At 47.3% G+C, this 26,358-nt stretch overlaps 1 protein-coding gene across 1 annotated transcript; it reads left to right on the top strand.

Moving 5' to 3' along the window:
• The first annotated feature begins 1,211 nt into the window (after positions 1-1,211).
• fndc5b (fibronectin type III domain containing 5b) lies at positions 1,212-25,375 on the top strand. Its single transcript, XM_086171653.1, has 6 exons — positions 1,212-1,546; positions 10,498-10,616; positions 12,549-12,747; positions 17,375-17,464; positions 20,244-20,436; positions 23,252-25,375. Exons 1-5 carry the CDS (start codon positions 1,459-1,461, stop codon positions 20,381-20,383), a joined length of 636 nt encoding a protein of 211 aa, XP_086027779.1. The 5' UTR covers positions 1,212-1,458; the 3' UTR covers positions 20,384-20,436; positions 23,252-25,375.
• The last annotated feature ends 983 nt before the right edge of the window (positions 25,376-26,358 follow it).

Here is a 26,358-nt window from a genome sequence, read left to right as displayed (position 1 = left end):
CAAAAGGCAGCGGAAGATGCGATCTATCGCAGATAAAGTTAAACTTCCGGACATGCTAAGGGAAGGTAAAAGCTATGCGGCCGTAGGTCGGCATTACGGAATTAATGAATCAAGAAGGAAGAAAAAAACATAAGGACGACAGCAGCGATAAGTTTTAATAAGGATGCAAAAAGGGTTGCAACTGTCCGCAACAAGACCATGGTAAGGATGGAGTCTGCATTAGCTCTGTGCAGGAAAAAAAACATTACGTTTGATACAAACGTTATCTGCACAAAAGGCGAGAATACTGTATCAAAATTTTGCTTTGATGATTGAGCCTGTAAAATGGTTTGTTCTTTCTTTTCAATGTGTAATAGAGTATTTAATTGTATAATAATTGTAAAAAAAAAAAAGATAAAGGTTTCTACTTCACGGATTTTGCCTATCACGGGTTCTTTTTGGAACGTAACCCCCGCGAAAAACAAGGGTATACTGTATTGTATTCCAACAATTGGTACATGGCTCAACTACAATTGTGAGTGTGTGCGTGTGTGTGTGTGTGTGTGTGTGTGTGTATAGTGCACAAAGGCTGACTCTAAGTTGAAGTTAGGGTATCCGTCTATCTATCATTTATCTGTCAAACGGTCGAAATAATGACCCCCGCAACACTAGAGGGCGATGTTTTCTCAGTTTTCCTCAACTGACCAGTTGCCCCTTGTGTTCCATTTTTCCCTTTTATTTGTTTTATATCATTAAATGAAAATATTCAACTGTTACGATTCCGACTAAATTACTTGTAATTTTTTTTTTTTTTTTTTTCAAGCTATCGTAAGAAAATAGGGGACGCAAAAGCCATGCGGGAAATGAAATGTCAAAATATATGAAAATCTATCCAGCTATGTTTTTTCCCCCCAGCACCAATTTTACACACAAGACATGGACTCCTGCATTTCAACATGGCAGTGTGTGTGCGTGCAAGCGTGGGAGAAAGAGAGAGAGAGAGAGAGAGAGAGAGAGAAAGAGAAAGAGAGAGAGGCCGTGGCGACACCTTGCACTCTGCAGCACTTGCGTGGTGCGTTCACGGCGCGTAGTAAATCCCCAACTCGCCTCCTCTCCGTCGCCTGCAGCCGCGCCGCCGGTGGCGTGGGGCTGTTTTTTCCACGGCACCGACCGACACGGGAAGCGGGGGGGAAAAAAATAAATAAATCGCAGAATCGACCCACTCCCCCCCCTTTTTTTTTTTCCTCTTCAACCCCTCCCACCTCCTCCTCTTCTTCTTCTTCCTCCTTCTTCCTCCTCCTCCGGTTGTTGTTGCGCCTGTGCTGCAGCGTCCAAGTTCAGGTGAGCCCCCTCCCCTCCTCCGTCTCCGGTACAACAAGTCTCCCGGCACCGACCGGGATGCTCCGGGTGCTCCCGAGCGGAGGGGATGGTCTAAATGGGCCGTGCAGGATGTGAAGCCGCGTCCAGAGAAGCAGCAGGATGGTCAACCCGGGCTCGTCTGCGGCGGCGGCGGCGCTGCTGCTGCTGCTCCTGCCGGGCTTCTTCTCCGCCTCCTCCGTCTGCGCCGGTGAGTCCCACCACAGGTTGGCGTAGGCTGCGGGGCTTGACTGCTTTGCGTGATCCGCGGTCCTGTGTGTGTGTGTGCGTGCGTGTGTGTGTGTGTGTGTGTTGGGTACATCGGGTGATAACCTGGGATGAAACCTCGTCTGGATGCAGCTTTATGGTTGCAGATAGTGGCAAGACAAAGGGATCCAGGGAAAATAAATATTGAATCACTAATATTATTCATGTTATCATGCAAATGTATGAGTAAGTTATGCAGTAGCTTTCCCAGAAATAAGACTGGAAGTGGTCCCTTTGCCTCCCCTCCCCTTCAAAATTCACGCCAGTCGCCGCCGGCGGTGTTTTCGTCCGTCCCTCCGGCTTGGAAACACAAATCTGTTGCGATTTTTCCCCCCCAAGTGTGGGGACGAAGGGGCTTCTCGGGACGCCTCTTCATCCGACCCTTTGTCGTTTTTCCCAACGCGCTCTGGACTTTTTTTTACTCCAGACCGACGACGGCGACCTTCTCCCAGGCCCTTGGAGACATTCGACGTGGGCTTCCGCATGGATCTTCTGGATATTTATCGCCGCGATGCATTCGCCGCCCCATTAGTGTAACCATCACAACCGAGCGCCAGAGGACTACATTATCTCCTCCCCTGCCACCTCTTATTACATAAAAAATAAATAAAAAGACAAATCAGCGTTCGCCATCGCGCCCACTGATCTTTCAGGCCCCCAGCCTTCTGAATGTCTGAGCACGGATTTCATCTGAAGCGAGAATGCGGGCTCCTCGTGTCTGGATTTATAAGATTCGGTTTGAAATGCTGGATCTTTTTTTGGTTTCACAAGCACCGGACCAACAGGGTCGACATCGGCGGCGACATTTGAATCGTCTCTCAAGACGGTCGTCGTCTTCGACCTCCGATGGCAACTTTCCCCTCGGTAGAATAACTACGTGGCGGCAAGGTGGTCCCAAAACCATCCTGGTACATCTGGGATCCAATATTACCCCCCCGGATGTGTGAACGAGAGGGCGAATGGCCGGGTAGATGATTAATGTAAGATTTTTCGAGTTGCTCTACGTTTACTACCGTAACGACGACTGCGGCCAAGGAGTTCTATCTTTAAAAGCGGTCAAATTGCGAAATAGTTCACAAAAAATGGTTTCCCAGCGACGGCTCAGCTTCTATTGGGTGAAAATATCATCATTTTATAAGAATAATAACTTGATTTATCCCGAAGGAAATTGTTGTGCTAGAGTTTCAAGTAAAACATAGCAATAATAAATAATAGTAGGACATTGTTTAAACAGTTAAAAAAAAAAAAAAAAAAGGGGGGGGGGGGATTATTGCAGGTTTTTTCAATATAAAATGAAAATTGTCCACAGATGAAGAGGCGCAATGACGTTTTCCTCTCAAAGGTCCGACGTGTAGAAGATTGACTAAATATAGCAGCGTCTCATTGGTCGTCCACAGAATGAGGGCGATTCTCCCCCTCGAGAATGTTTTCCTTTTTCGAACGGGACAGATTTCACCGGTCGATCGTCATATTAGGCGGAAAGAGGTTGTTTTTTTTTTTTTTTGCGCTTCATGTAAAGAAAAATGTTAAAAATAGACTGCGGCGCTTCTGAGCCGGCCTCAGCCGTAACATCCACAACTGAAGCATAACATCCGGTTAAAGAAGGACGCGAGGAGCGGAAGGTAGCCTCTCCAGCCGGCACGTGGATCACGCACGTCGGGTTTTGTCATCTATCTTTCATGGCGCCTCGTCTCCTTAACCTGCCAGAGCTTGTTTTGAAGGGGAGGCGTTCGTCTCAAGCGAAGAGATCTCGGTTACAATCTGTCCCCGTAATAAGCAGCAGGGGTGATGGATAGCGCTTTGAAAAAAAAAAACCCAGGTTTTTTTTTTCACCGATAAGATCCTGCGAGATTTATCTCAACCACGAGAGATGTGGTATTTGACTCCCCTTCCCCCTCCCCGGGCGGGAGATGAATGTAGTTTTAAGAGAATTTGTGATTCACCTGCCAGCCTGTTAGTCATTTATATATATTCTCTAGATTAGATGGGAAAGCCTCCTCTGCTTCTCTGCTGTGGCATTGTGTGTGTGTATGTGTGTGTGTTTGTGCTTCTGGATGATCAAACAGGAAGTCATACCAATGTATCACACGCGTGCAACACGCACGCAACCTCATCTGCATACACTGACATGCTGAAAGCCTTGCGGGGAAGGGGGGGGGGCTGCGGATGGCGAGGCCTGAAAGCTTGTCAACCAAATTAATTCCACCAAACATTATGTGACAATCCAGTTTTCTCCATCGCATTGTGAAGATCGCGTTAGCATCGAGCGGACGGCGGCGCGGGCAGGACGGAGAGAGTAGATTGTACTTCCCGTAATCTCATTATCTGACCTTCCAGACCGAGCGGAGTGGGATCGGCGCGCGAGATGACGTGTCGGTCTAATTTGTTAAAAAAAAAGGGAGAGGAAAAAAAAATGACAGACCGCAGTTTCTGATGGCAAATGCATAGGAAAACATATTAGCAATTTAGCTCGTGTAGACCCGGGTTTGTCACCTATGCTTTGGAATCTGGGTATGATGTTAACTGAGCTATGTAAATAAATATCTGATGAATTTTTTTGAAGCCCTCTGCCTCTTTTTGGCGATTTTTCCCTTAAATTGGAGCGACCTGTTTGTGCCGGGGCAGTCGTGCCGGGACATCGCTAACACTTATGACGTCGTAGCGCTTGAGGAGAAGACGAATTTCTTCCCCTCTTATTCTTATTAGCAAAATTGTAACAAAAACCCTGTTGACTTTGCCTCCTCCAGCCCGCCCCTTAAAATGTAATCCGTTTCGACTCAGCGCGCTTGGAAACGGTGGTCGCTTGCCAATCTGGAAGAGCCTCTCCGAGACGTTTACAGTTGACTCAAAAGGCGGCGGCCAGTCCATTAACGGGAGTCGGCCACGGGAACCAGATCGCCCGCCTTCCGAGCGTCCGTCTGCCAGCTTCATCTTAAATATAGAAAGAACCTCACCGTCCTGCGAATAAAACATAAGGCGCTGCGTGACCGATGCCCTCGGCTACCTTTCTGATCTCCTCCTTCCTCGTATCGGCTTTCCGCTCGTGTTCCTCGAGCCTCTCTCTTCTCCCCGCCGTGCCTTTGCAGCCTTCACGCTCTGGAATCAACCAGTCGGCATATTCGGACCCGCGCTGCTGGCGTTTTCACAAATCCCCTTTCCGTTCGTGTCCTGTGATGATGTACGCCTGTTTCGACTCCTTTTCTTTCATATTGAGATATAAGCTCGTCGTCGTTGCGGACCCCCAGACACTGAGTAGTTCAATTTTTCACGTTTCTTGAAGATTCTACACAGGCAGCCCCTCGGGCATTCAACGTCAAAACAAAACTAGGTCCCGAACATCGGGAGCCCAGGGAGTCCAAGGAGCGGACGCAATGTGGGGATTAAAAGGAGTCCCATCATCGCTGGTGAGCGGACGTGTAAGCCTGACGAGGCCCCCCGTGAACCGCCCAGGAAGGTGATGGGCCCAGATGCCCTGATGTCAGGCGACCGGGCTGGGATTTGTGGAACCGTCGCAACAGGTCCGGATCCTGAATGTCATTCAGAAGGTCCTCCGGGCACCCCCTTCGGCGTGGGGAGTCCGCCGCACGACAGACGGCATGAACCTGGTGGCCTACCTGCAGCGGTGGCGGAGGTGGGGTCACGGTCCAGGCCAGGCTCAGGGAGGGACACGGGGTGCAAGGAGAGTCATGCAACGAGGATGGTATTCAGTAGAAAAGAGGAAGGTCTGCCCTGAAGGTGGCTGGATGGCCACACTCGATGGCCAACACCATAGGTGGCTAGTTCGCTTGGTGCTTTGGCAATGACTGACCGCCTTCTTGTAGGCTGTTATGGCTCCAGTCACGCTTGCTGTTCCCGAGCCATTGGTCCGCGGACGGAACCCTTGATTCCTCAGGGGAACAGGGGAGGTCAGTAGCCGAGTAGGCACTGGCATGGAGTTAGGCAGGTAGTGGTTGGTGTTTCCCCACATTGTAAATTTGTTCTGCCTTGTACAGTTTCGGCATGTAGCCTGCACAGCGTTGAAGGATAGTGTGTCTGTTGTAGGTTCCCTGTCATACGAGTACTCTGAGGATTCTGTGGCGCGTAATTCCTGCAACTGAGGTGGCCATGGGGGGGGTTTGGAGGCAACCTTCCATGCACTTTGGATTCTGACGGAGAACCTCGCCAGATTCCCAGCCAATAACTGGGGAGTGAAGCAGGAACCAGGGACGATCGAGGACGACATCTCTTGTGGAGCCATCCAGGATCAGCAAGACATTGTCTTTGCAGTGCAGTGGTGGAGATATGACATGTTCATGGTCCCAACACAGCCCAGAAGTCCTGCGGGGCTTCCTCTCCACAGCTATGATTGATTCTTCATCATTCAGCACCTGTATTGAAGCTTGACCTCCTGTTGGTGGGTTGGAAGTCCTCTCTACTATGTGGGACCCGAATGGTCAACTGGATGAATTTCCCCAGGCCTAGGCTATCGTTATAGGCAGAGAATGGGAGACAGAGCTGGAGGTGTACCTTGGCGATATGTTGCTCAGAGGGCGCGTCTGCCGTAACCACTAGCGGAGGCTAGCGTACACAACTTTGAGTAATCCATGGTGCCGGACGACCTCTGGTGGATTTGATTCCGCCGCTTCTGAAGGGAGGAGTCCTCGAAGCATTTGGTATAATTGTCCACAGCCTCCAGAGCGGGGCCGTCCTGTTGCCAAATACTCTGCCCACTGAAGAGCTCTCCCCCTTAGGGGGGAAATAGCGTCTGCAATCTTGGCCCCGTTCAGTCTGGAACTGGGAACGCGGCAGTAAAAACCCATCGCGAGCGGAGGATGGTCCGGAATACGGTGACTTACCGGGCCCGTCCAGTGGGAAGACGGCGAAATTCACGCCCGAGTTTACCGACGAGGTCCGGGTTGGACGCTTGAACCCTCTCTATTGTTGTTAGCGGTCTGGTCTTCAGCTACAGACCCCCGAACACTTCCATTCTCCACCTTTATTGCAAATTCTACTCCCATTTGGGCATTAAACGTCAAACAATAGTCTGAGACGCCAAACAAAACCATGACCGTAGGTCCCGAACACTGGGAGCCCAGGGAGTCCTAGCAGCAGACGCGGGAATTAAATGAGACCACAAAACTCACGCCTGATCGAAGGGGTTCTTTTAAAAGGAAGCAGTTGAAGTGAATTAGCGAAACACAGGACAGAAGGAGCAGCTGAACAACTATTCTTAATTATCTAGACAACGGGACCCGGGCTGTGGCTGTTGCGTAGACACGGTCCGCCAACTGGAGCCTGACCGGGCTGTGGAAGAGCGGTTCCGCTGGATAACCAGAGGCTCATTTCAACAATTCCCCCCTATTTCAGCATTTCGGAGCCTGACGAAGCCGCGAGGGTCTGTTTATACGTTTCTATGTAAACATTTCAGTCCTCTTATTCTGTCTCATGGTTCTGCTGGACTAGTTATGCTAAAACTCGCAATGTATTATATGATATTTCCTTATTAAAGCAATACAGAGTGAGATTCATCTTTTTAAAGCAGTTGAACTTCGACCCCAGTCAAAAATAGTCACGCTGAATCCGAAGAGAAGGTTTTTTTTCCCCCCCCCCCCCCCCCCCCCCCCCCCCAAGTTCAAGCCATTTTTACACAAAATATCTATATTGCATTTTTATCTCCAAAATAAGACCGGAGGTTATTTGCGCTGTGACTGCAGTCCCTGTTAGCATCCTCAGCGCTCAACGCTGCCCCACAAATCATGAGTCTCACAGTGTGCGAAGAAGCCATTTAATAGGCAATGGGAGTCTTTATAGCAGGCAACCTCATAAATGCATGTGTAAATGGTAACACCTGTGTGTGTGTGTGTGTGTGTGTGTGTGTGTGTGTGTGTAGACAAGTTGGCAGATGTTGCCTTCCGCGCAATGTCAAGGTCCCACTTTTGCGTTCCCTTAACAAGTCGGGCTCGTGGGAATTCCAGCCTGCTCTGATCACAGAAGACCTTGAGTTGGTCTTAAAACACATGAGCACACACACCAGAATGGATGTGTGTGTGTGTGTGTGTGTGTGTGTTGTCAGTGTGCTAGTTTTACAACATTGAAACCCTCTTTGCTTAAAGGTGCCTTTTGTAAAAAAGATGACCATGACACATTACATTAATACCAGTAATGAGAGATGAGATGAGAACAACTTTATTTATCCCGAAGGAAATTGTTGTGCCAGAGTTTCAAGCAAGAACATAACAATAATAGATAATAGTAGGAAGGAGGGAGACTAAGAAATACAATAAAATATAAAGTGTCAAGATTAAGGCTATCAAGTGTTTTAAGGTCTTAAGTACAAAGATTTGAAGATTCCCTGCGGCTGAGGGGAGAGGAATTAAAAAGTCAATCAACATATCATAATCAATATACTGCGGCGGTCACATGATCAGCAGATTGAACGTGCGACTTTCCTCTGATTACAGTTTATTTGAATTCCCGGACTTTCAAGATAAGATACGCCGCCTTTATTCAAAGGTAGTCGAGCCGACAGGCCAGAGAGGGTCGAACACTCGGCGCATCTCACGAAAAACGCGAGGAGGCTTTGAAAGCGGCGGTCGTGAACCCGAAGCGGCCGCAGATTAGCCGGGAGGCCGAGGCCGCGCCGCTAACCCACCTGGAGAGGAGGAAGAAGAGGAGGAAGAGGAGGGCTGCAGCCATAGGCTTTCATTTCCTCCTCGCCGCCCCAAATGGTCTTCCGCGCTCGTCGGTAAGAAATTGGAGGATGCACTGGCCCAGAACACGGAGGAGCCCACGCACCGCTAATGGTTTCCAGAGGGAGCGCGAGTCGACTGGTAGAATGTGTTCTCCGGTCTGGACCGCGTCTCCGGCTCCCGCACGGCTGTTGAGCGAAACTCGTTCCCGTTTCGGTTTCCTCGCTGACGGGGAATTGGTAAAATCTCCCGGAGGTTTTCTTATTAAATAAGGATAAGCATTTGTGTTGGACTTTTTAGGTGATTTGTTGAAAAAAAGAAGATCACGCCAGTAGGAGCTGACTTACTCATTCATGTTTTTCAATTGGAATTCCAATTTTTTGGAAAGCAGTCAAATGACTCTGACATTCAAAAGATAGAATTTCTCTTAAAAGAAAAACAAACTCTTCCTGCTCTGTTCCTGTTGTTTTCTTGGAATGATTGCAAATTGCTGACCTCATTCAGGGTATTTCTTTATGCCACATACCAATAGATTTCCCAGCCTTGTCCTTGTACTTATTGTGATAAATGATATTATTGTCATTTATTTATACCATTAACTGTAGTTCCGATACCTTTACTATCTTCTTTTCAAGATGCCAAATGATATGAAATCCCATGCCTCCTCCAGGTGCTTCCGTTCTCTGGAGACGCTTGACTTCGGCGCCAACGATCGAGGTTGTAATTTGTAATTTTGAATGGTTTCCAGGACGCCGAGGACGCGTCTTTCCAGTATGACTGAGGTCCAGCTGGCGGTTCGATGCCCGGTTCACTGTGGGAGTGTGAACGGGTGAATGCTATCCAGTGTAAAGCACTTTGAAAATATGAAAATGTTAGGGAAGCGGAGACCATTTAGCATTTCAAATGCATCCTGGCCCACTTATCGCTCACCTAAATTCTATATGGCTTTTCACCGACACAGGAAAATCAGGTATTTGCCTCAGTGGCACAGTCACATGCCGCCTCCCCTGCCATCCCAGCGGGAGTCCCCACTTCTTCCCGGTCAAGGACGAATAAAGGTGTTTCCGCCCCCGAACCGACGCATCGGGAAGCCAAAGTTAACTCGGCGCCATTCCCGTCTGCAGCTTATTAAGCCGTCCGTTTGATGGAGGAGCAGACATGCCGCCTTGAAGGGTTCGGTGCACCAGGTGCTTCTGGTCCGTTGTTTTGGCCTTAAAGAACGATGATTCACACACTTCTCCTTCCACCGCCTGAGAAGCACTTCATAAAACACAGCCGTTGGAAGCACTCCTCGGCTATTTGAGACGCGGGACTAAGATGGAGGTGGTTCAATGAAGAGAGAGGAGAAACACCGCCTAGATCAGGGGTCGGCAACCCGTAACACCCAAAGAGCCATTTGGACCCATTTGGAAAAGAAAACACTGGGAGCCGCAATTACTTTTTGACATCTAAAATAAAGGTACCACTGTATATATTGCTTTTTATTACCTTTACACTTTTTATAAACAAGTGTGTGGTGTGTCGCTTCTGAAATTCACAAAGTATTGCAGAGAAAATTAAATTTTATTTATGTAATGAACTCATTTTGAGCTTTGGGCTTTCAGAGCGTGTAGCGGAGCCTTGACCTGAATTTTAAAAATAAATCGGGAAAAAAAAATCACTGTGGCAGTAAACAATAGAAAATGAATATTTGCAAAATATCTTCATAAATATTTATTTCACCTTGTTTATGGGACTTCTGCTCCTGAACAGCATCTGCAAATCGGGACTTTACCGGCCGGCGGGTCTACCGGCTTCCGCGAGTGTGACGTTATTTTAAGCGGCGAAAAATAATAAATGTAATATCATTTAATATTTCAAGATCACGATAATCTTCCAACTCAGAACTAAAAGTAAAAAAAAAAAAGGAATTAACACAAATGAAATACACTTCAATTAAATACCTATAATTCATTTTCCCAAGCCACTCGGAGGGTTGCCGACCCCTGGCCTAGGAGGAGCCCGCAAAAGACCAACCGGTATGAAGGTAGTCACGTCTGGTCATAATGGAAGGAGAAGAATTCATCTGCGGGCGGGGAGGAGATGGCGTTTGAGGGAGTTAAAGACGACTCGGGCGTTCAAAGAGGAAGAGGGAGCGCGAGATCACGTTTCCTGTGTGTTACAAGGTGTAGCCATGGATTATTCATGATGTGTCTCCTCTTGTGTTTTTCCTGCACTTGCATCCCAGACACCCTGCTGTCAGCTCCCCTCAATGTGACCATAAAAGAGATTGAGGTCAACTCCGCCCTGGTTACGTGGGAGATCTTGGAGGGGGACCCCGTAATCGGCTTCGCCATCACCCAACAGGTAGCGCTCTCACAACTCGGCGGTTGTTTGACACACGCGGAAAAGCACTGTACAGTATACCCTTGTTTTTTGCGGGGGTTACGTTCCAAAAAGAACCCGTGATAGGTAAAATCCGTGAAGTAGAAACCTTTATTTTCTTTTACAATCCACAGAGCTAATGCAGAATCCATGCTTACCATGGTCTTGTTGCGGACAGTTGCAACCCTTTTTGCATCCTTATTAAAACTTATCGCTGCTGTCGTCCTTATGTTTTTTTTTTCCCTTCTTAATGGAACGAACGGAAGATTCATTCATTCCGTAATGCCGGCCTACAGCCGCATAGCTTTTAGCTTCCCTTAGCATGTCCGGAAGTTTAACTTTATCTGCGATAGATAGCATCTTCCTGCCGCAGGTGCTTTTGTTGGTCCGGAGCGTTTTGTCAACATTATGGGTTTTAGAGAAACTCGAAATTGCGAGAAAATTTGCACGCACGTCATGTAAATTTGGCAAGCTGTTTTACGTACGCGTTCATATTAAACTGCAACGTTATTGACGCGCAGGTAGAGAAGAAGCGGAGTGACTTTTTAGCCAATCAGAATGCAGAACACAATGCACGATGCAAATAGGTGAAGTAGCGAAACCGTGAAAAGTTAATTGCGTTCTAGCGAGGGATCACTGTAATATCATCGCCATCTACATTCTGACAAGGTAAGATTGTTTTTGAATTATGGATACGCTACAGAATTCAGTCAGTCATTCGTTGAGTACGGGTTCTAATTTGACAGAAATTTTGAATACACGAAAAAAGCCTCATCAGTGCAGCCACCTGGCTGAAGGCTGTCAATATGCAGTTTTAAGATTTAATTGCCAAGTACATAAAAATGCCCCCCGAGGGGGCTTTTCCTTCATCTCGCAGGCAACAGTTGACCTGAGCCAGCAACTCTTGCTGGATAATGTATTCGCAGCGGAGCGTGGCCTCACAAGTACTTTTTTTTTTTTTTTTTTTTCCCAAGTCACAAGTACTTGGCAGAGAAGATAAATAAAAGCAGCTTTCAGACAGAAAAGCTCAAAGAACTTCCGAGTTCAAATTCGGTTCTTGGAACCTCTCGGCTACGGGCTCACTGTGACGTGCACCCGAACCCCACGCTTAAAAACAAACCACTGTGAAGAGGTAGATGAAATTGTGATTAAATTCCACGTATCACCATTACTTATGTAACAGGAGTCCCTATGGAACTGTAAAAAGACCCAGCCTCAGAGGAGGAACTGAAAAGGTCAGAGGTCAATGGTCCCTGGTTTCTCTGCTCTGGGAATGTACCAAGAAATGGCCTTGTTGGTGAAAAGGTTATAGGAACTGCAAAAAAAAATTCGTCTAAGGACGCGGCGCTTTATTTTCAGCCTTTTTCAACAATTATCGCAATGTAATCATGCAGATGAACTAAAATGATGTGAGTTACAGATAAAACTAGATTAGGAGTTGGTCGGGGGTATTTTTGCCAATGTGTTAAAATACAACTGACTGTAAACACCTTTAAAAATCAAGAATACATAAAAAACAAAAACAAACAAGAGTATAAAGCTGCTCCTGGAGATGCTGGAGAACCACAGTCAAATCCTGGGACTTGCGACCAAAAGTTGTTGCACAGCTTCTATTTTTATCATACATGAATAAAATAGACGCCACTTAATATTACGTGTGTGTCCGGTAGCTCGAGCGCCGCACAGGCGACTCAAAGCAAAAAAAAACAAGCCGCCGAGTTATTTTTAGGGCGAGACCGAACAGTACATCTCACTGATTGGACGCTCCAACCCGGCGCACACACGCCAAGGTGCTCACCTTCATACGGAAAGTGACATTTTAGTCGGGATAGATGTGGAATCCGTACAGTATTCTTTTTGTTTCGCGTATCCGTTCTATTTTAAGTGCCTTTTCTGATTTTTGTTCCCCTGCAGAAAAAGGATGTGCGCATGCTTAGGTTCATCCAAGAGGTCAACACCACCACGCGCTCCTGTGCGCTGTGGGACCTGGACGAGGACACGGAGTACATAATCCACGTCCAGAGCATCAGCATGGGGGGCAGCAGCCCCCCCAGCGAACCCATCGTCTTCAGGACGCCTAAAGAGTCGGAGAAGCTGGCCTCCAAGAGTCCAGGTGAGGGGCGAGAACACGGAAAGACGGTCTTATTCTTGTACTTTATTGAGTTAGTACCAGGCTGACTATCGTGGTGAAGAGTAGCTACGTAGCTTTGCTAAGATGCTAAACACGAAGAGAGTGCTCTTGTGATGGTAGCAGCAGGAGGTAGCTGGAGACAGCAGTTTTTCTTTATTTTATTTCTTCATGACTTCTTTTCCCCATGGTATCTTCTTGTCCCTAAACACTGCTTTGCTGATGTTATTAGCATCATGCTAGCAGAGACTGTGGTTTCAGGATCTGCGTCTTATTTGTTTAAAAACGTCCCGCCTTGACCGATCGAGAACGCCACCTCCGATGACATCTCGGAATCTGGTCGTTTTCCATTAAATAGTGTTGCAAAGATTAGGAAGTGGGTGAGTTGGCAGGAAAAAAAAAATATTTAAAGATTTGAAAAAAAAAAAAGAACCCTCTCAGATCCTATCTGGCTTACCTGGAAGGTGTTACGGACCACTAGAGACTCAGTAGTTCCAGTCTTACTTTACGTTTCTTGAAGATTCTACAAAGACAGCCCTTTGGGCATTCAACATTAAACGATATTGAGCGTCGGCCCCGAACACCGGGGGTCCCGGGAGTCCCGGGAGCAGACGCCATGCAGGAATCGAAAGGAGTCCTTTCGTCGACGACACCGGACAACTTAGGCCTGGTCGAAGGTGGATTAGCGAAACACGGGCATTTGAACGCGTCCTAATAAGCTGGAGACGGAGACCTTGGCGTGGCCCGACCGCCGAAGCCCGACAACGCCGCGACGGAGGGATTCCGCCGGGTAATCAGCTGCTCATTTGAACGATTTCCTCCCCATTTCACTTTCCATTTTGCAAACGCGAAAAAGTCTCACCGAGCGGCGACGCTCAAAGGGGCTCATTTGCCGCGATCGCGTTTGGAAGCGATTCAACATTTGAGCGCGTGCAGGCATCAAATCTCCGGGATTTTTTTTCCCCGAGCCTAAAAGACTCCAGAAGCAGAATTAGCCTGCCTCAAAATTAGCTTTGCAGTATATGCATGTGTTTTGCCTTTTTTTTTTTTTAAATTCGTGCCTGAAAAAGCCTCAAGATACAATGAGGGTATTTGAAATTTTCATACATCCAGAACACGGAACGCGGAACCTCGTGAGGAACCTCCTCACCTTCTGCGCCGCGGCATTTTTCCCGCTCTACGACTCACAGGCCGCCGTTTATCTGGCGTCGCATACGGCGCTTCCAGTTTTATCGTACCCGACCCAGTTACAACTCCAGGAGCGGCTGCTTCAGAGGGACACGGAAAAATGGCCCCGCCAAATGCTCATCAGTGGCGAGGGTGATAAGGGAGCGGGGGCTAGAGACGGTTATGAAACATCGACGAGGAGTAAAAGAGCCCGAGTGTGAAATAGACCTGCAGCCACGTCCTCCTAAACTAGACCCTCGAAGCTTTTAGCGACCATTTTCGGGTCTGGCTATCAGGGGTCTCTCTTTTTGTTTTGTTTTTTTTCCCCTGTCATTTTTACCAAAATTCTCATCACCCTTGTTTCCCGAGTGTTATAAAGAGTGATTAGGAAATGCACATTTTTAAAAAGCGATGAAGGATTTATGCTCACGCAGCCAACAATTGTTCTATTTCAGGGTTTTTAAAAAGCTTTTGTTTATGTACTAGACATTTCCTCCCAGTGAAGGAAGACAATTAGAGGGAGGGCAGAAGAGCGACCGAGAGTAAATAGTTTTGCATTCATTTGCTTATTTTCTTTTTCCACAGTTCCTTCAGCTTAGCTCGGCTCTCGTTCGGCTTATTGGTTTTGTTTGAGGCGGCCGGCGGCGGCGATAACTGATCGGACAGCGAATAACAGCCCGATAATTCCGAATTGATCGTTGTCAGCAGAGGGAGCTCGCTGCGGCGGATGAATCATAAACGCGAGGCTGCTGAGAAAAATAAAAAGGTTTTTTTTTTTATTCCGTTGAACACAAGAAGTAAAGTTGCGTTCAACCGCAAAAATCGGATTTCTCCGAACTCGCTTTACCTCCGGTTGCCCGGCCTCGTGGAAGCATTCATTAGCCGTCCTGATTGAATCTCCCGGCCGTTACCGTTTCTCCTCCCCTTCTAAATGGGAAGTAATCAGCCCGACGCCATCGAGAACCCGTGGGCGCCGCGCTACGCCACACACACAGACGGCGCCGCCGTCTGTTTCCCTGTCAACCAGCCTTCATGGCAAAACCGCTGCAGAAGTCCTTTACACAGCATGTTGTGTCGAGGTGTAATGTTTTAAAATGGTAATTACATTATACGGCAAAATCCCCCCTATTTTTTTCCCCTTTAAATCAATCTTTAAAAGCCAGTAAAATATTACAGAGCCTTCTTACTGTCACAAGAGTTCCAGCCTTCCATTTATCTCTGACAGCGCAGCAGCAGCGGCGGCGGCGGCGGCGGCGGCGGCGGCGGAAGGCTGATCCAGAATTCACACGCTCGCACAGCCATTCATACAGCCTGATGGGAGGGTCCAAGTTCAACCTCTGGGTTTTTTATTATTATTCCCAGCACATTTCTGTCTTTGTCATCAAAAGAATACCAAGTAATGGACGTGAGGAAGTCACCAGCCTATTATTATGTAGGAGACAGGCTAATGAATAATGCCGACACGGCGGCGCGGCGGTTACGGCGCCCGCCTCGTGGCGAGAACGCCTCCGTGTTCTCTCCTCTCTCCTTTTTCTTCGGAGACCCTAAATTGCCCAGACATGCGAACGAAGTGATTTTTTGCCGAACTTAATATTGGGTCGTGCGGCGTTCGCTTTCATATCGCGGAGCGCCGGTGTACAGCAGGAGTCTATTTTTGGTCGAGGTCACCTGTCGCTAACCCGAAAAGCTATCAGTTTTTTTTTTTTTTTTTGCGACAAATGCCACTGGAGAGACTCCTCCGCCCACCGGCTGTCAATCATCCGTCCGTCTCGGACCGCGGCTTCGCATCAGATAACCCGCTGTCGCTTCTTTCCTCAGAAGACACACGCGTGTTATTCTATAACCAAGCCATTAGAGTTTGTCTAGCCCCCCCCCGGGCGTTCCGCTCGGCTCGGGATCGCCATGGCAACAGGGCACCCCGAGAGAAAGCCGGATAAGCGTCATTGTCCTAGAGGGATTGAGGGGGGGGAAAAAAAAAAAAAAAAAACAGCAGTCAGTCAAAACTGACCGTAAACCCAGACGGAGAAAATGATGCGGCTCCATCCGGCAGGAACTGAGGCCATCGAGGCCCCGGAGCCGCCGGGCTGGATTCGGTCCAAACCCGGGCGGAGCGAGGGATGACCGAGACTTGTGTTTCAGTTCTCAGGAAGCGGATACTATTGATCGACTTCAAACCGATGGTGCTTTTTTTTTTTTTCCGAGGCGCTCTATTCCCTCACACCAAGGTGTTGGCCGGAACTCGTCTCGATGATGGATACGCTCCGGTTGAAGGGACGTCCAAATTGCCGGCAGGGGTGTTTCCTTCCTTTTAGGAAATGACTTGGCCCGCGACCAGCCGGGGGTGTCGGTTCGGTGTCAGAGGCGGCGGCGGCGGCGGCTTCCCCGAGCTACGCATTCATGCGGGGTTCTGATTGAGAACGTGGTCGGCAGCACAGGAGCCAGAGAAGCTGCTGTCCGCGGAGCTTTATCTTGTCCTTGCGAGGTGGAGATAAAGCACGGTTGACGGATATTTCCTTAAAAATGACATGTTTGAGACGCTCGTGGTAATCAGATAGCTCCACCCGGGCCTTGTCAGAGAGGCGCTACCTTTTGGCCCGCGAGACGCTATCAGCGTCTAGCCATTAGCCATTAGCACCTAGCCATTAGGAAGACTCGGTTTATGGTCAGGAGATACTTTCACTGGCCCTGATCTCCATGGAGACGCTCTTTGCTGTCAGATGGTGGAGGAACCTAATTAGAGGGTCCCTGCAGCCCCACTGATCCTTTACCTTCGGTGGAACGTCCATTTTCCAAAGTGGTAATCGAGCGGGCGAAACTCTTCCCCAAACCAAGGGAAGGCGGTTAATTCCTGTTGCCCGTAATGGGTTTCGTCGTTGTCGCTTTTACCCTCAAGGAAGAGATGCTAAGGATAGAAACCTTTGTATCATATCAATATTCTCACCTGCAGGCAGGTAATGGAATTACAAGCCCAGCACTTTGTGTCGATGTTAGCTTTTTCATAGCAATCCGGTTTGCGTTTTGCTAATAGCGGCGGGAAGCTTCGCAATTATGAGACTGCAGGACCAACTGCTTTTAACCGGCTGCTGGACCCACAGAGAATAATTTATAGCTTTTTAAGCGGGGTGGTTTTGTTTTGCCGCGCTCAAACCGGACACCGTCGGGTAAAAGATCCAGACAGCGTTGGAACTTTTGTTCCACGATGCCAGAAACCTGTCGGCGAGTGACACTCGGTGAGCGATTCGGGTCGCGATCGGCCTCTCGTTTAGCTTTAATTACACAGACCGGCGAGGATTATTTATGCCCGGCGGCATCTCTCCGCTCTCCGCCCGGCCCCCCAGTAATCTTCCCGCGGAGTTTCTGAGAAATGGCTGATTTCAGGTTCCCTCTCCGCCACGTGGAACTCTGCTCGCTGACCCCCGTGCGTCCTGTGTGCCTCTCTCACCAGACGAAGTAACAATGGAGGAGGTCGGTCAGGCGGCCCAGCTGAGGGCCGGAGAACTCATCATCATCGTCGTGGTGCTCATCATGTGGGCAGGTAATATCCCTCTCCGGCCGCAACACATTTATCATCAGCGATCGCGCAGGAATCCGAAGCCTGTGGGCTAAAAACAAGCCCCGGTGGTCCTATTAAAAGACACGGGCCGGGAAAATTGCGTCTCCTACGCGCTTTCGAAGCCTAGATAAGGAGTGTCGGTGTTTCACGGCGGAGGTGTCTTTGCGTCGACCGCACCGAGCGAACGCGCATCGTTTTACTTTGGGATTATAATTAAAAAAACGTGCCGGTCCGTCAGCGGAAAACGGACGAGGGGGATTATAATCGACAGCCTCCTCGCCGCCGAGTCCGAACAATCCCCTCCGACCAAATCGGCCTCCGCCCGGGGTCGCCGTCTTGGACTTTAAAATGCAGATTTGCTCCGGGACATCGAGTCACGCTCCATATTCAGTTAATTTACCGACACGCGTGCCATTTTGATATCCGCTGCCGTGTTCTGTGACGGGTGCAGGTTGACAGGATCTTCTCGCGGGGAGGGAAGGGGAGGAGGACAGCAGCGGATGCACCGACGCCAACAAAATCCATAATTTTTGGAATCATGTCATCTTCTCGAGCCAACGCAAGGAGCCGCTGCTCACCGAGGGGGAACGTTTAATGCATATCAAGTTTTATTTTTGTGCTGAACTTGACAATTTGCAATTTGTTTATGACATTGAGCCAGTTATCGACAGGCAAATCTATTACAAAGATGTATCAAAGGTGAGAAATACATGATGCTACAGGGCTTGGGTTTCATCATCTCTTTAAAGATGGACGCCCAACACACACACACACACACACACACGCGGGATATTATTTTCAAACATTTTCCTGTGCATGTGCTAATTCATTTCTACACCACAATTGTTTTGCAATCTGTTTATATCAATTTATTATTGTGTTTACGATGAATCGCCAGCCTTGTGCGGTAAGTAAAATGTTTATTTGATGAGCCTTGATCCGCCTGAAGATTTAACTGTGTAACATCATCGCTTGATTTAGAAGATTGATATCAGCGTTATAGACGGATCATAATGTCAATAAAAATTATACTTTGTTTTTGCATTTCCACACATACTGACAAGTCATAATAAATAGTTGCCGCCCGTATGTTCCAGGATTGTTTCTCCCCCAGACTGAAGCTTTTTGCACCTTTTGTGCTGCAGCCCTGGTACCCCGACGTTGATTTATGGAGGCTCATAGTTATAAATATTCTTTTCTTGCCTGGTTGACATATATGGCTCGTACACTGCGCGTCGCACGCATTACCGGCAAGCTCTCCGACACCCGTTACCCGCGAGCGGGCGGGAGGGCGGCTGAGAGATCCATTTTAAAGGATAGACAATCAGCGAGGCCGGATGTGGGGAAGAAGAAGGAAAAAAAACGAACGCAAGCGAGGGGGCGAATTGTGTTTCTCCGCCTTAATTGGGCCTGCGAGTAACGCCGGGGGAGATCCCGCCGTGCCCTTTGGTATCGCGGATCAGATCCGCGTCGGCTGACATAAGCAGAAAGCCGAGACTGAGGGGAGATGCAAAAAAAAAAAAAAGAGGCCAAATTGCTCCTGCTTCAACCCTCTGTCATCATGAATTATTCCCTTTCCCCTCTTCCAAGCCCGTCCCTCCGTCACCGCCGTGTTTTTAATCTTTTTTTTTCCCCCGACTGATGGAAGACATCTCGTTAATGGCGAGTTCACGTCCGCCCTTCACCTGGCCGCGTCCCGCCGTCTGCTTTTTAGCTTTTCATGTCATTTTTACTTTCCTTCCGTTGGGCAGCCGGGCGTTTAAATAACCCGAGCCGCCGTATCTCCTCGGATCCTAATTATGTGTCGAGGATTACGTTTTGATTATCCAGCTGCAGGGGGCTACGGGACGCTTTGAAAACAAATTTCCTCTCGCCGATTTTTTCGGCCCGGCTCCGACCCTCTGCAAATGAGTTGGCCGGTCGTTGCAACGAGACGAACGGAAACGACGGGAAACTTGATGAATCCGCGCGGGGTAACATCTCCTTTATTTATCCGCGGTGTCTCTAAGTATGAATAACAAAGCATCGAATTCAAGGAAGTAGCATATTAGCCAATTATTTTTTTCCAGTGAGCCCGTACGGTCTTTCCAAAAATCATTGCGCGGTCCGAATGGAATGACGGGCGAAACAAGGCGTTCGGCTATTTACTCTTAATCAAAATTCTATTCGCATTGGGTGATTTTAACCATTCTTGATACAATATTTGAAGTATTAGCCTGCCGGTGAACATAAAGAGACAATATTAACGCGCATTGTGCACAGTGGATATCGGGCTACAGCAAGGGTGGGCAATTATTTTAGCTGGCGGGCCGCATTTTTAATTTAATTTTTATGCACGGGCCAACCAGGTGAACAAAATTAAAATTGCAATTTAAAAAATTTCAATTTTTTGACATTTTAATTCAATTTTAAAATCATTAATAATAATATAAATGTACCCCGAACCGACATTATTTTGGAAGAAAAATCAAAGGAAAAAAAAATAAAAAGGAAAGAATAAGTTTCTAGATTCAATATTTATTGAAAATACTTGTTAAAATATTCAAAGAAAATACTTTGGCGGGCCGGATAAAAATGCAAAACGGGCCGGATGTGGCCCGCGGGCCGTAAAATGCCCAAGTCTGGGCTACCGCTAGCTTAGCACAAAACCCACTATCGGGAGGAAACGCTGGTTTCAGTGAATGCAAAAGTGAAATGACAACCCCGATCTATCTGCAATGAATATTTGAGTTTTAACTAAACCCCTGCGTTTGTCCCGCAGGTGTGATCGCGCTGTTTTGCCGCCAGTACGACATTATTAAGGACAACGAGCCCAACAACAACAAGGACAAAGCCAAGAACTCCTCAGAGTGCAGTACTCCTGAACACCCACAGGGGGGGCTACTGCGCAGCAACGTCTAAGACCAGCCCTGCATCGCCTTCTGCAATAACTATCTCCTCGAACCTCAGGACGGGTGAGAAAGAGACTCTGTTTTTCACTTTACAGCTTTCTCCATCAAGTTTTTTTTGTAGCTGGTAATTTTTTTTTTATCCCCGCCCCCCCCCAAAACGCTCTGTAACAATACCGCCGACTGGCTGCCCTGATGAGTATTCTTATTTTTATTCCTTTAAGTCAACCTCAGTTGCCGACCATTAAATCAAACTGATCATTTCTTCTGTGCAGTTTAATAGCAGATATTAATCATTTATTTTTATCTTTTTTTTTTTTTTACAGTCCCCTTTTAAATCTCGATCTTGTAAGGGGATTATTAAACCTCCATAACGGCTTCAATTTTTTTTTTTTTTTTAATGTATTTCCTCTGCTGGAGTAGCCATGGTAAGACCTGACGGGGCCGCTCTTGAATATTTAATAGTTGGTTTTTTATTATTATTTATTTTGTTCTCGGCCAGACGGACCCGGTCCTCCCAGAATTCATTTGAACGCCTGCTGTTTAGTCCACGAGCAGAATTCTAGATGAGATTCAAACAACCTTACATACGAGGTTCCCGTGTTTCTTAAATGACTCTTAAATCTGTGCTTTCATATTTAATTCATCACCACCCCCATCAGGAGCATAATGAATATTTATACCACAGGTATTTTTTTGTATTTTGCCCCACTGTACATTTATCTTATTATACATAATGGGATTTTGTAGTTTATAGTATTTTGCTTGACACTCTTACTAATGATATGCAGATGATCCTTTACTGTGCATTAAAAAGCTGAAGGATCAGTATTTACGAGTTTTGCCACGCGCATCGATAATCTTCATCAAATCCCGGGAAGCTGGCTTTTTAAAAAAATAAAAATAGAATAATAATGTCTTTTCCCCTGTTAAAGCAGGATGGATGGGCCAGTGCGGGAGCTCCAGGTTCACCCCCGGGGGGTTTTCTAAATTCGTAAATGTCAGCGGGATATGTCGCCATGGTGACTTGTGCCGATTCCCCGACCCGGTCCGGAGTAGGTTTTGTTTGTGAGGTGGGAATTTTCGCCTCCCCGTCGTCATTGGATTTTTGAGGGATTTGTTGGCCGATTTTTAAGATTTACAAAGACTTAATTAAATCACAGAAGCCGTGCTCCTACTGGGCTCTGGATTTTGCTCGCGGCGTATTTACTGTTTGTTGCAGTTAGTCCCCGGCTTTGCTGCCAAGATGTTTTAACACCGCAAAGAATCACTTTAGTATTGACCCACCTGCTGTAAGCTACATTTAACTTACAGAATTAAAATAAACTGCATTAACCGTAGCAAGGAGCTAAGTGCCGCTCCGGGATCCGCCGGTGTTTCCAGCTCCCGCGTCTCAGTTTGTGACAGGAAGTAGATGCGGCGTTATTCGGCTCACGTTTACGTAAATACACAAGTGCGCATTTATTCATAGCATTTATATCTGTTTTAAACCCCGTGTCAGGATATAGGAGTTGTCCGTGTCCAGTGTTGCAGTTGAGGCCTGCGTTTTAGCGCAAGGTGCGGCGAACGCCAACCCTGGCGTCCTCATACGGGGACCGTCCTCAGTCGAGCTTTTGCGTCAGGTGTGTCACGAGAAACGCCTGTCAGCTTGCAGAGAGAGAGATGTCTTTAATTAAGCAAATTTGTCGCCGGCTCTAAATCAAGGTGCCGCCATTTGCATTCGCGGCTGACAGTCCGGGAGGAGGCGCGACCGAGCCATGAGTTACCGGCGCCGTTTGATGTTCTCGGGAATTCCACATCGCCGGAGCCCATCAGAGGCAGCGCTTTTCCGCGAAACAGGCCCGCGATGCATTTTTATAGACGTGGAAATGACGGTTACGTAACTCCAGCTGTCAGTGATGTGATTGTCGAGCAGGCATTCGGTGGTTATTGTACAGGAGTGAGTCAGTTGGTTTATGAGGCTCCCTAGGAAAAAAAAAAAAAAAATACAACTTGTTCTTGGCAAATTTAGACCTTGATATTACGATTGCTACACGTATGCGCCAGAGGCGGGGCACGCTAAGAGCCCGCTGGCATGACGAAGGGTCAGGTAAAGAGAGGAATCCTTCCCGACAAAGTGCAAACAACACCGTCTTGAGGAAAACCGAAACAAAAAAACAAGCCACGAAGCATACCTGACTTGGTTCGGACGCCGGACGACCATCAGGCGGCGAGAAGTCAAAGTAGCGCCGGGCGAAGCGAAACGCCGACTCTATATTTACACACACTCTGAAATGGGAAACAGGTGGAGATGCTGGAGACATATGAGACTGGAGGGGAGCAGGTGTGGACAGTCAGCATGGCTTCCTGACAATGTGTCCGTCAAGAGGCCCGCAGTGATGCCTCTGGATTTAGAAGGTGAAAACAAAAACGTCGACTCTGCTTACAGCCAAAGTAGCCTTGTTTTACTCGTCGATCACGTCCGTAAAACCTTATACATTCAACCCACTGCAAACTAAATAATATTTCTAAACCCCAGTGCAGAGAACGATTGTCCTATTTTAGATACTTGTAATACTTGAAAACAGCTCTCTTCGGAAAGTGAACAGACTATAGCTGTAAACATTGTGCTTTTTGGAAAACAGGAAAACAGAACTACTGTGATTGTTTCTCAGATTTGGTTTTAGAGCTGTTGTTCCGATCAAAGTGGCGCCTCCGCAGCTAGAAGTTGGATTCTGACAGCGGGCCTTTTTTCGCTTGGTCTGCGCGGCTTTCCTCGGGGTTCTTCGGTTTCCTCGCAAAAACATGGACGAGCTTCATCGGAGTCACTAAAATACTTTCCGCTGGTTTCCACCGATACTGAATCAGTGGAAACACCCCTCGATTGTCTCCTCTCTTTCAGACCCTGAGGCCAACGGAAAGCCATCCTCAGACTCCATCACCCCGAAGAAAGAGGCCGACCATGACAGCGGGAGCTCCTCCACAGGACGAAGAGCTCAAAACCGCGGAGGATCAAAACAAATCTACATTCAACCTTTTGTTGTGACCAAAACCGGCATGTTCGGTGCCGTCAGCCGAGAACGAGACGTAAAAACTGGCGGTTACAAAAAAAAGCACCGACGGGGGGATTCATTTCTTTCCGTTTTTTTTTTTTTTTTTTTTTCTTTTCCTCCTCCTCAACAAGAACTCACTTGATTTATATGTTCCGGCTGCTTTTCCACGCCGGTACGGAATCCCGAGAGCGGATCGTCAAATACGAGCGCCCGCGTCGGTTTGTTTTCCAGGTTTGAATCAGCGAATCCGCGTTGGCGGTTCGGCCGCGAGTTCAGCAGCTCCTTTAGGTCGGCGGTTTAGTAAGTGCACAACAAAACAATTTCTTCTTTTTCTACCCCTCCACCTGTCGCTCACTCGTCCCTGGCGGTCTGTCTCTCCTCTCGGCTCGTCGCCTTGTAGTCCCGCTCCTCTCGTGATCGTTTGAGCCCCTGCGCCCCTGATAACGCGCTCTTTTTTGTTTGTTTATTTATTTTTTTACTCGCCCTGAAATATCCCTCACCTACCGTTTCTCTGTTAAAGCTGGCAAATGTGACGAAAAAAAAATCTGTATGTGTGTGTATATATATATATATATATATATATATATACGTATATATATATACACTGCTCGAAAAAATAAAGGGAACACTTGGAGTTACTTTGTGTTGTTAAAGTGTTCCCTTTATTTTTTTTGCACACTGTGTGTATATATATATAGGTCTGCATTTGCATATAAGTATTTGCATATATCTCAATTTTTCATGTACACATGTGCAATGTGTGTAGGAGTGTGTTTATATATATGCATATATATACATATATATATGTATATTTTCCCCGGTTATTAGGAGAGCCTAAATTGCCCAAAATGAGCGAATGAGAGGAAGGATCTGGTGTATTTTCCTTTTTTTTTTCTTAATTTCTAAGATATTTTAATTGTAAATAATAGTTCTGCATTACTTTTGAGCACAGTTTGGTGAATTTACAGTCAAAAGATGATGTTAGATCATTATTTTTTACGGCAGAACACGTTACTGAGGCTCAGCCGGTCGGTCAACGATGCCAACTTCCAATAAATCCAGTATTTCCGTTTGTTTTCGAAACCCGGACAGTAACTTTTGGAAGTTTTAAGACTGGCAGACATGGAAACTAAAAAAAAAAAAAAGGCAGACGTTTAATTTCGGGCTTGTGCTTCATCTCTGCATATTCAGCACCACATGCTGCCTGCGGTCTGCAGGAGGATGTGAAGGGAATAAGGATGAAGCGGGGAGGGACGTCCAGCTCGGGCCAAACGGGGGAAGACGTGCTGGTGACCAGGGTCTGGAAGGGGATCGGATTGAATTTAAAAATCCAGATAAGCTCACCTAAATCCTCCCTGTTGAGCAGACCTCGCCCTCCCCGTCACAAATTTTGTCATTTGGCAACGTCCATCCGGCTCAAGGTGATTTCCAGACATCGACAATAATAAGATAACAAAAGTTAAATAGAGGAAAAAAATGGAATAATAATGGCATAAGTGTCCTGAGTCTATAACTGGAAAACAAATGAATGAGGATGCTGATGATTCGCAGCCCCGGTTATTTGACACACATCATTAGGGACAGAAATCACATCACGCATTTTCATATTTCAGTAATTCACTCCATCGCTGCTCTTTTTTTAATGCGAAGGAGCAGCGATTCGTCATCACTTCATCCTCATCGGCCTTTTTTTTTTTTAAGGTCGCCACGCCTTATCCTGCACGACGACCGCTCGCAAGTTGAGGCGCGGACATTTTCCGGATAATGAGTGACTGTGTGGTTGAGACGACTGCTGATCAGCCCTGCACACACACACACACACACACACACACATGGACACGCCCTTGATTTAATGCTATCTGGTGTGTTTTAAATACTGTTCTGTGCTGGGAGAGACAGCCATTACTTTCTCATCACTGTCCTCTGCTCTGCCCCCCCTTCCTTTTCAAGCCCTTCTATCTCCAGCCACCCTCATCCAGCCCCGATTCCCCCATTTATGACTTCCTCCTCAACTCCTACTCCCCTGTCACAGGGCTCTCCTCCCCATATATCACTCTACCCATCCCTCGTTTCCCTGTCTTGCCCCTTCCGTACCCCCGCCCCTTTCCCGTTTCTCGTTAAATCTCAATCAACGCCCTCCAACACCCCCCCCCCTCCATCAGCTGGGCACTCATTTGCCCGCGGACCGTCGCCCTTCTGATCATTTATCAACCCCCCTCCTCCTCCTCCTCCTCCTCCTCACTCCTCTGTCTGGCTGAGATGAACGCTAAACAAGTGAGGTGAAATAAACCAAAGGGGGAGCAGAGAGTGATGGGATTAATTAAAAATGGGCTCAGAGATAAAGATTGTGTGGGAGGAAGGGGGGGGGGGCGACTTGTGTTTAAATTGGTAATAAGCACACAGCGAAAACGTGGGGCTTTTTAAAGGGCAGCGTGACCTGATGAAAAACACAAGAGCACAAGTCTACGTGCACGAGTGCGGCCGACGCGACGCGCACGTCTCTCGTGACCTCCGGGGGTCGCAGAGCTTGGAAAACATCCGTTTGCTCGCTGCAGGTGTTTAAAATACGGAGCCTGAATTTCTGTTTAATAACTCTCCAGCAAATTGAGACATGGTTTATTTCCAATTCTTTGTGGAAATATTTTTATTTTGTTTATTTTAAAATCTTTTTTTTTTTTTTTTTTTTTCACATTATAGCCCAATTTCTTTGACTTCTGTGCGGATATTTTTAAACACTTTATTTCACAATTTGCTATGCTGGGGAGTTTCTAGAAGGTTTTCATTTTTTGCAAAATTTTCAACGTCGGTCAGTTTGTTCACTTTGATTTTCATTGATAAATGAAGTGGAAGGTCAGAGAACGGCTTCTCTGAGAGGCAGAATGAAGAATATCCAATTTACATGCAATAACAACAGTAAGAATTATTGTATGTATTAATCTGGAATATATATGTAGAT

Source organism: Fistularia commersonii, chromosome 24 (genome assembly GCF_037954325.1).
Source record: "Fistularia commersonii isolate RoL2024-O1a breed Wild chromosome 24, RoL_Fcom_v1.0, whole genome shotgun sequence".
Taxonomy (NCBI): domain Eukaryota; kingdom Metazoa; phylum Chordata; class Actinopteri; order Syngnathiformes; family Fistulariidae; genus Fistularia; species Fistularia commersonii.
The sequence above is the reverse complement of the archived record's forward strand: the minus strand, read 5'-3'. Positions and strand labels throughout refer to the sequence as shown.